General features: G+C 31.6%; 1 protein-coding gene across 1 annotated transcript; it reads right to left on the bottom strand.

Moving 5' to 3' along the window:
- On the bottom strand, positions 1-8008 carry LOC115991165 (cysteine-rich receptor-like protein kinase 29). Its single transcript, XM_031114902.1, has 7 exons — positions 7090-8008; positions 4668-4793; positions 3802-3923; positions 3473-3683; positions 3112-3349; positions 435-585; positions 1-306 (listed from the first exon to the last, which is right to left on the bottom strand). Exons 1-7 carry the CDS (start codon positions 8006-8008, stop codon positions 1-3), a joined length of 2073 nt encoding a protein of 690 aa, XP_030970762.1.
- Between the last annotated feature and the right edge of the window lie 3002 nt (positions 8009-11010).

The raw sequence follows: 11010 nt of genomic DNA, 5'->3' as shown, positions 1-11010 counted from the left end.
TTAGCGAGGATGTAATGTAGTAATTGAAGCATCATTTGTTGAGGCTAGCAGAATAGATTGATCTGACTGCGAGTCTGGTTCAACGTTCCTGTGTATAAAAAATGCAGGTCGTGAAGGTACTGATAAGGTGATAGAGTTGCTATTAAGCATTAGAACGACTGAAGCCATGGTTAGTCTATCAGCAGCATTTTCTTGAACACATAATAATCCAATGTGAATGCACCGGATTATTTCAGTTGTTGAACCAACCCCTAATGTGGGGTCTATAATGTTTGAAGCTGTCATGTTCCTCCAATTTGTCCATGCCTGCAAAATGATTTAAATGCCACACATAAAAATTCAGCATATAACTTCTTTTATTTTGTCAGTATCACTGTACAAGTAGAGCCCAATCTAAGGTAAAAGGAAAATGTATACGAAGATATTGTACTTACATAAGTAAGAAGATCCTCCCCATTTTCTTCGTTACGGAAGTAACCGTTTTTTTGTCCACATATCATTTCAAGAACTAACACGCCAAAACTAAAGACATCAGACTTTAGTGAGAAGTGTCCATGGTATGCATACTCTGGAGCCATATACCCACTGCATGAGAAAATTAATAACATAACTTTATATACTCATTGCATATGGAAATTAGTAACATTAGTATAATTTAAATGACAATAGAGCTCTAAAGTCTTAACACTTGTTAAGTTCTAAAAGTTTAGAACAATTGGCAAATCATGAATACAAACTTGTCTAGATATAGATTCTAGAGTCTATAGGTATTATTAGACAATGCTCAAGCTTATACAAGTCAAGATTCAAGAATATACAAGCTGCATAAAGAAGAGTTTTGAATTTTCCTGGTTTGATTGAGAGACAGGCTCTATTGATCGAGAGTCGTATCTGCAAAATTTTAATTAAGCCCAAATAGCAGTTCAAGCTCAAAAAGGATTAGGATTTCAGATCTACTTCTTTTAGTATATAAAGGAAACCCTAAGCACGTTTTCATAAGGATTTTCAGAGAGAGAAGAATGTGTCTCCTTTGTATCTAAGGTTTTGTATTCAAAAAGCTCTCTCATATCTTCTACCGGTATTATTCCTTGAAGAATCTCAAGATCTAGTGTTGTTAAAGTTGTTGCCTTCTCTAATCATCAAGAGTACTGATGATCTAAACCTTCAATGATGGTCTTGGAGTCACAAACGAAGAGTTTGTGTTTTTTATCACAAGTGTGGGTGCTTGTGTTGCAAAGGCCTAATAGAGAAGGAGTCTGTGAATTCGAAGTTTGCACATAGTCATGTCAGTAAGTTCTACATATGGTAGCAATTGGATGTTAGTGGTTTAAGTCTTATCGTAAACTTCAATTCTCTATAGTGGATTTGCTTTTTATCTTAAGGATAGTTAGGTTAAATCCTCCCCAGGTTTTTTACCGATTTAGTTTTCCTGGGTTATCATATCGTTTTGTTATTTATTTTTCCACTGCTTTACATAATATGATTGTTTTGTTTTAACTTAGATTTGAATAATAAACCTAAGTATTCATTTGATTAATTAATTAGGTTAAACAATTTAGTTTACAAGGTTCTAAAAACTAACAAGTGGTATCAGAGCGGGTTAGCTCTTGATTTAGGTTATTATACCTAGAGTTGATCCTTGATCCCCGTTATCATGAATAATTTTAAGTATCTTACTTTTTTTGATTATGATGTTTTGAATAAAAATGACACTATTGTTTCAGTTGATCTTTTTAAGGCTTGTGAAAGGAATTTGCAAGATTTCAGTCTTTCTCAGAATATTAGTATAATCTCTTAAATACACTCTACTTCACATGGATTTTCACCTACAAAGTTGAAGACTCATGCTATATAGGTGAGAAAAGACTTGCTAAGGTGAGTGTTGTTTACTTGTTCTTAATTTAATTCTTTCAATTATTTGTAGACATGTTTACTTTTAGTTTTTGGTTGTTTTATTTTCTTAGGTTGTTTTGATTATTCAAAAATCCAAAAACATTGAAAATTTTCAAGAAGACAAATATATTTTATTTTGTGTCTAGATTTATTTTTCTTGAGGATTACATGAATTATGATATCTCTTTCTTGATTTAGAACATGCTTGATATTTTGGAGAAATATAAAAAGTATGTGTTATATAAGTGCTAAGCTATTTCTAATTTTGATCTAAAAATTGATTGATTAATTTTTGAGTTATGTACTTTTTAGTATATGCTATTTTTATGTGTGAACTGTAGAAAATATTTTTCTTAAGAGATATGATGGATAATTATGTGCAAATATTTTCTCTACTTGATTTGAGTTCAAACACCATCTGTTTATGAGTCACATAATGTGAAGTTTGTATTTATTGAAAGAGAGAATATTTGTATTCATGTGTATCCTTAGCTTATTTTTTTTGGTTAGGTTTGTGTCTTTTTACTTTTCCCCTCCTCCTAAATTTTCCCTAAATTTTTTTTTTTTCCAAAAACTTGCTTTGTTTTTCCTATTTTTACAGGAGGAGAAGCTTGTTTTTAACCTTTGTTGTTCATAGGGGGAGTTGTTGCTCTTCATAGGAGGAGTTGTCTCTATTTTCTATAGAGTTGATTGTTTTGTGTTCCCTTAATTCTTAATTTTCTCTTATTCTCTATTGCATATGTTTTTTGTCTACCTTCTGAGTGGGTTGTCTTTGTCAATATATGACAAAAAGGGAGAGAAACAGATGAAATGTGGAAATCCTATTTGTTTTGTTTAGGGGGAGATGAAATTGTTTTTGAAAGGGAGAGACAATAAAAGTTTTTGATGTATCTAACTTAGGGGGAGAATTAGTTTACTTTTGTTTTTATATTTGTGTTTCATATTGATTATATGTCTTTCTTTCCATACATGCGGTAATGTGTTCTTTAGAGTGTTTTTAGGAAAGACAGGTACATTCTGATCAAGACCTTCTACCTTTTATTGCAACTTTTAGTTTAGGAGTCTTAGATTGGGATTTGTGATATAACTAGGCATTTTATTGGAGATGGTTCAATATTTGTTGGGACTTGTTTTTACAACGCAACATAATTCTTGTAATTGATAATACAAACATGTAATATTACAATAATTATAAATTTTACTTGCTAGGATACTTACTACGTTCCGACGATTCTATTTGTATTGATATGGGTTTGATCCAGTATAACCAATCTCGCCAGGCCGAAATCTGCAATTTTGGGATTCATCTCATCATCTAGCAGGATGTTACTAGTTTTAAGATCACGATGAATGATGCGAAGTCGAGAATCTTCATGAAGATAAAGAAGACCTCGAGCAATGCCTTCTATGATTTTGTAACGCGTTTGCCAATCCAAATATGCACGTTTTGCGGGATCTATATTATTCATTAAACTATGAGTCTATTGAAAAAGGACACATTCAACTGTATTTGAGAATACATGCAACCTATAAAATATTATGAACAAATCTAGAATTTACAGGAGAATTGCAACCATACCAAATATAACTTGATCGAGGCTTCCATTTGGCACAAACTCATAAATCAGAAGCCTTTCACATCCTTCCAAGCAGAAACCTCGTAGCTTAACTAAATTCCGATGTCGAAGCTTAGCAACTAACAATATCTCATTCTTAAATTCTAAATCACCTTGTCCAGAACCCGGGGATAGCCTTTTGACAGCTATTTCTTGTCCATTGGAAAGCCTACCCTATAGACACATTAAAATATTCAATATGCAACCCTTGATACTAATAATAAAAAATTGTGAATTGAACTTGTTATGGCTAACAATTGATATACTTAACCTTATGGAATTGTCAAATTACCTTATAAACAACACCAAATCCGCCTTGACCAAGTTTATTTGCATCAGAAAAGTTATCTGTAGCGACTCTAATTGTTGGAAAATGGAAATGCAAGGATTCAGTACTGCTAATTTCATCCACTGCTTCACATGTGGAACCAGTCAATACATCAGGATTAGATAAGCAGTTCTTTTTTTCTTTTTTCTTTTTCTGTTTAAAAAAGATTGATGCAATTTAAATTATGTGCATGCGTCATTAATAGACTCGCAAACACTGATTACTGAAGTCATCGTAGAGAACTACTAATGCACAAATAATGTTTTCCAGAGGAACACTAGCTCTTTCAATAGCTTATCTTTCTAGAAAATTTGATTTAATGTTAAAACGATGGTAGCTTAATTCTGTTTTGTAGGTACCCCTATTTGTTTTTCTATTATAATAAGCCACACAAGTATCATGAACACACCACCTCATATTTTATCTCTCTCACAAAAGCAAAAGGTGTCATCTGTATTATTAAATCACCTCAGGATACGAAGATCAAGCCTATCTCTAAATCACGATCACCAAGCTAAAAAATAGGAGGAGATATAGATAGCAATCAGAATTGATATTGAATGTTAGCTTGAATGCTATTATTATCTGGTGATCCAATAATCTGAACTAGAACTCATTGAAAAGTACCCCACATTACTTCATGTTCCGTTTTACCTATAAATTTGTAGGAAAAATTTATGCCTTGAAAGTCAATTGTCACTACTATTGCCTATAAATAAAGCATCATATATGTATATATAAACACACACACTTATTGTCTGAATTTATTCTTATATTTTAAAGAAATTATATATTTGAAAATAGGAACAACAAACCAAATTTCAACTTACTTTTAGCTTTCTTTCTTTGCTTCCTCACTCTTAAAGAGATGCAGATGCAGATGCAGGTGATTATTACAACGAGAATGATCACCACAACTATGGTGATGATAATTTTAGATGAGTTACTCCCCTTTCCTGTAAAAATCAGATATCTGTACTCAATAAAACATTCCAAGCTTAAATTTGAAATTAACATTATTAGTGGGAAAAAGAAGTTAAAAATTACAAACAAAAGTTGAAAGCATGAATAATTAATTAGAAATCAACAATCAACATACATTCATTTTAACACCATGTTGAGTTATCAACTTATGATGAAACACAGTTAAAAGTCTCGTAGCTCGAACAATATTACTTTTACATGGATTTATTACTGACACTTAACTTATTAGACATCAATTAGTTTAAGTGTGAAATAAAGTATATGCTTGATTAAAAATATAAGAAACATTGGGGACCTAGAAATATGATAACTATTGTGAGGTGTGAAAAGATATCCCACTTGCACAAGTTGTCATGTTGCACAACTCATCACCATCCCCCACATAACAACCCATTAAGACAAGTGGGGTGGGCTTTCTATTATTTTATTATACTATTCTTCAGGTCATGGAAGTTGATCATTTTGGCTGCATATGAGCAAGCAGTCCTATCACAATTAACCACAAGATTTTATATCCGTATTAAGGACACTGCAGTGTAAGAGACTCGTAAACAAAACCTATCCACCAAATTTATACACATATAGTCACACCAATGATCTGTCGTTATTTCTGATATATATATTTTTGGTTTGAAATTTCAGTCAAGAATAATGATCATGAATCTCTGTTTGAGATAACAAACTGGTTAAAAATTGGCAACCCATAGAACCCATAAGCAGAAGCATGTATTCACAAGGAAAAATGCTAAAGCTACCGTAGAAATTAACGCCATTAATTATACTTTGGTGGCTATTAAATTTAAAGGTAAACACATGCTCGTAGATAGCAAAAAGCTTAAAGGCTTCCTTTGGTGCTGCGTTTGGGAAAGTGGGAGATGAAAAATATTGTGAGGATAGAAAAGTATAAATAGAATAATTCTAGAGACACAACTAACTACATGTACATGCATGATTTGTGCTATTGTATGTTTGGTTGGGAGATTAAAAAAGTCAGATGGTGGAAAATAAATATAAATTTGCTTTGTTTGGTGGAGAAGAAAATGAGAGCAATAAAAAATTAAAGTTTGTATAAATTTACATTAGATAAAGAAGAAGATTGGGATAGGACCAAAATGATAGTTGGTGGGTAGAAAATAAAAAGAAAAAGGTGATGTGAAAGGACAATTAAGTCATTTTGGCTTAACTATTCAATTTTAGTAAAATTTTCTCCCCCAATTTGGTGGGTCTTGGTGAAAAACACTTCAGCTCTATCATTTTCTCTCTTATTTAGAGTGTTTTTCCTCTTTCATCAAATAATGGAAAACATTACTTTTTCACCAACTTTTCCACCCAAAATTTCTATCTTGTGACAGAAGTTGTAATTCTAACATTTTCCATAAAACATTTCGAAATTAATTTTTTAAATGGCAATTATTAGTAAATGAGAAGAAAAAATGATCCAACTAATCAATACTTTTGGAGTCTTAAGAAATCATGGCCCGGCCTTTCCTCCTAGAAAAATTTGAAGGACAAAACAAAAGTTAAAACTTAAAAGCGTAAATAATTTAAATGGCACAAAAATTACTTCTTCTTTTTTTATATTCTTTTTATCAATTTTGTAGATAGCAGAGGAGTGGGAGTGATGCAGGTGCAGAAGCGATGAGAAACAAAACACCATGTTAAAAGCTTCACAATAGTTCACTAATTATAGAGGCAAATATCTCCATGAGTGATGCTAAATCATTTAGCTTAATCAGAGGTGAGCATAAATGAAAAACATATTATACATTAAAAGCTATAACCACTATGCAGAAAATAGGGACTGGAAGTATCGTTTGCAGTGGCAGCATGATTAGATGACGGGGAAGATTGTATTTTGGAAGCCATGGATGAGCATGACTAGAAGAGAAATTCCCAAGAAAATTATGGGAATTCTATCTGCATACTTACTTTAATGTTCTACACTTATAAATACATTAACAGGGAGAGAACTAATCAAACTCTGCAACTAATCCCAATCTAGCCATTATAAAGAAAAAAAAAAAATAATAAGAATGTAAATAACTTATTTACAAATAGCCGATCAGATAACAATACGCGTAGCAAACTTAATATGGCATGTGCGGATGTGCCTCAGTGATCTTTTAAGTCTTAACATTACGAGCTGTAAGTGTTTGTGTTTTGACTGATATACCGCATGTAGTTTAATGTGAAAAATTTAGCTTTTTTGCTATTATACACTTATTGATGTGAGTGCTTCTTCCACGTGCGTACGTTTGGGAAACATACCTTTTGAAGGCACAAGAGGAGGAGATATTGATTTTGCGGGCGCAGGAGGAGGAGATATTGATTTTGCGGGCGCAGGAGGAGGAGATATAGATTTTGCAGGCGCAGGAGGAGGAGATATTGATTTTGCAGGCACAGGAGGAGGAGATAATGATGGCGGCGATTCACCAAGAGTGCTGTCATAGAATTGTTCACTTTCTATTCTTAAGTTACAGCTGGGTGCAAGAATTCTCACTCCAGCATTTTCACTACAGCAATCTTGAAAATAGCTTTGAGCGCCAACTAAGCAATTGCTACAATCACTCTCTGACAAATCAGGACTACATTGCATAAGCCCGTAGATCGTAGAGTTTTGACTTTTATAGCTCGCATTTCCAACTGCAACCTTGCCAAAATCACCTCCAGCTGAAGCTCCAACTCTCAGGACATAAAATAAGGTTTTTAACACCTCGTTGGACTCAGTCAAGTTGGAGACACGACCAGCTACAAGAGCTCGAGTAGGTGTATATTCAATAGCACCAAATATTGAGTTGTTTGAGTATCGAACTGTACAATTCATGTACCACATGATGCCCTCTTTCTCGTTTGGACACAACTTTAAGAGCTCGTGAGCTGAATTGTTGACACAGGTACTGCAATCAGTTGTTGTAAGGTCAGCTCTACAAAGCCCAGTGGCGTAAACTTTGTTGGTGCCCTCTCCAGCGGAGAAACTGTAGAACCCATAATTGATTTGGGTGTTGGAAGAGAGGTTGGAGATGAGGGTGTTGAGGTTCGCTCTGAAGGTACTGTTACTGCTCACATTACCACTAGTTGAACAATCATGGAGAACGTAGGGATCTCGCTGCAATACTAAGCTGTGACTAACAAGGGGAACGAGTAGACTGGCATAAAAGAAAAGTGGTAATCTTGAAGTGCTCATCATTATTGTTCCTCTGTATTCTGCATCAATGGGAAAATTTTAACATAGAATGCTAAATGATTTGACGATAATTATGCCGGGTGTAAAAAAAATGAACACCTTTTATTGGAAAAATAAAGATGAATATTGAATAGATAATTAGCAAGTGGTGTACTTATCACTTCACTTGACTCAGCCGCCCAGGGGGTTCAAATGAGCCCCCTGGCTTGGCCCAAAAAAAATTATATATAAATTTTTTTTTTTACCCCTAAAATAAAATTCTGAATAACTGATCCTAAATTTTGTTTTAATCCAATTGAAATGTGATCATATTAGTGCTATTTTCACAATATTTTTACAATAAAGGTTAAGTGACAAGTTGTAATTGATTTTTTTATCTAAACTCATAATTAGCATCACTTTTTTACATTCCTTTAACAATTTGCTATCTAAATTTTATTACGTAAATATTTTGTCAGTAGCATTACTCTTAAAATTGCTCCCTTATTAAAAAATAAATAAACATTTTCTCTAGACTCTGGCTTACTTTACTGTTGATGGTAGAATGAAACTGTTTTTTTCTACATTTTTCTTCTTTATCAATAAAAAATTACATCACTTATACAACCAACTAATATGTATTTACATCTATGATTCTTTTCTCATTCTCTCATTCTCTCTTCTATATTTTCTTTCTATCTAATCAAGTAGTTGGATAAGTGTTCTACAGTTTTTCAAGTTCAAAAACTCTTTTAGTACTTGCTCCAATTCCAAGAGAATGACCATATGTGTGGTTAAAAATTCATATACTTTAAAACCAAAATCTTATATAAGTTACAATATTTTTTTTTCCCTTAGTTTAACATTTACTCCCAACCACTCTTAGGTATGTTACTATTCTTTTTTATCATATATTTTTATTTAATTGATATTATGTATGATTATAATAAATTATTATTAATTTAACAAATATTATGATTAATTATTTATTTATATTTATTTATGCATTCTATCGTTGTTTTCTTAATGATCTTTAAACTATAATAATTTTTTTAGATTATTGTATGATATAGTTGTATTGTATACTATTTAGAATACTATGTTAAATTATTGTATGTAATATGACAATTGTACACACAAAAAAAAAAAAAAAAATATATATATATATATATAATAATCATTTTATTTTTTACTCCCTCACAACAAAATCCTAGCTCAAGACACTATTGTATGGCTATATACCTTTCACACTTAGTGTTTAAGTCAATGAAGTCAATAGGATTCTCAAAAAAGAAAAATATTTTGTACTAATATTTTGCACTAGAATCTATATTGAAATTGAAGTTGGGAAATGAAATATTTTGGAAATAATAAGGACTCGTGTACTATTTTAAGATTACCGTTATTTTAAAAATACATATTTATACACTAACAAAGTTAAAAGTATTTACATTGTTTGAAAAATGTATAAATTTAATTATTTGGTAAAAATTCATATCAATTGCCATGAATTTTTACAAATGAAAGTTACAAGTTCATACATAATCCAAATATGCCTTCACACATTTAATACTTTAAAAAATAAAATAAAAAGCCCCAGCCCAATTACAACCAATATATATATATATATATATATATATATTGTGATTAGACAAGTTGAAGATTACTAGTTTAAAAAAATTGAGAGCCACTAAACTAAAGAGGAAGTAACGTGGGGGTGGGGGGAAGGATTAGGTAAAATGTAGTAAAGCCAAAAACAGACACCCTTTTCCAGATTTGTACAACTTCCAACGTATATTATTTCAATTTCTCACAACTTCCAACATTTCTTTTCTCAACCCCTTTATATATATATATATATATATATATATATATATATATATATATAAAGAGAAAAGTTAACCGAAACCTAAGTTAAGGGTTTTAATTTAGGAATTTAAAAAAATATATTTTTGAAACAATAGACAAGTAAAAAAAATTTTAACAACTTTTTATATATTTCATATAAATCAAAACTCTTTTAAAATAGTTCATTAACAAATATCTTAAAGACACTGGTTAATAAGATCCTTTAAAAAGCAAATCTCAGCACAATTATAATCCAAATGTTATTTATGTGCTTTGACTCTAGACAAGTTAAGGCTTAACAAAGATAAGATAAAATAAAATAAAAAGAATAAAGGAGGAACCACTTGCAACATTTCTTTTCTCAACTTGCAACATTTCTTTTTCCCAACTTGCGTATTTTATTTCAATTTGATAGTTAGTAAAAAGAAGTATTAAACCATTAAAAATTTTAGGGTCATATTTTATATGTATTAGTTTATCTTTTGACAAAACACACTTCACTTATAATTGAGTAAATCTGAATTGAGTTTGATGTATCAAAGAGTATGTAAAGTTTACATCCTAAGTGGAATCATTAAGGACATGAAAATTGATCCAAGAAACAAATGAAGAAAAGCAGTTTTAGTAATTTTCGACACTAACATCTATCGAGATTTAACGATGAAACTCGACACAGGCTCGATCTATCGAGATCTACGATTTCAGAATTCTCAGATCTGAATTTCAACCCAAGATGACTTGGATTGCTAGGCTTTCATTCTCTACAACCCTAAACCATATAAAAGGCTTATTTTAAAGTCATCAAAGACACCAATACTTAATTAGAGAACTCATACACTCTGTAAGAAGTTACTATGTATTGTGCACCTTAGAGCTTTGTAACCAAGTGCTTCCAGATCTTCAATGTGCTTTAAAGTAAAGAACTTTGTAGCCAACAACAATCATTCAGTTTGTTGGAGTTAGTCATGTACTAGGATCCGTGCAAAGGAAGAAGTCTTCTACAAGATCAAGTACTAGTCCAATTAGAGATTGGTGTAAAAATTCAACTATAAGTTGGTATTTTGGGATAGGCCAAGGTAGTGGTAAGATTCTTTATACTTGTAACCACTTGTTCTTAATTAGTTGATTATTGGAAGTGATGACCTAAAAATCATCCAGTGGAGTTTTTGCCTTGCAAA

The sequence above is a fragment of the Quercus lobata genome, chromosome 5 (genome assembly GCF_001633185.2).
Source record: "Quercus lobata isolate SW786 chromosome 5, ValleyOak3.0 Primary Assembly, whole genome shotgun sequence".
NCBI lineage: Eukaryota > Viridiplantae > Streptophyta > Magnoliopsida > Fagales > Fagaceae > Quercus > Quercus lobata.
Note: the sequence above shows the minus strand (reverse complement) of the source record. Positions and strands in the feature narration are given on the sequence as shown.

Coding starts and splice junctions, on each gene's coding strand:
- LOC115991165 (XM_031114902.1), bottom strand. CDS start 8,008: ATGATGAGCACTTCAAGATTACCACTTTTCTTTTATGCCAGTCTACTC. Junction 4,794..7,089: donor TCCTCTTGTGCCTTCAAAAG/GTATGTTTCCCA, acceptor TGATTTTTACAG/GAAAGGGGAGTAACTCATCT. Junction 3,924..4,667: donor GCAAAGAAAGAAAGCTAAAA/GTAAGTTGAAAT, acceptor CCACATGTGAAG/CAGTGGATGAAATTAGCAGT.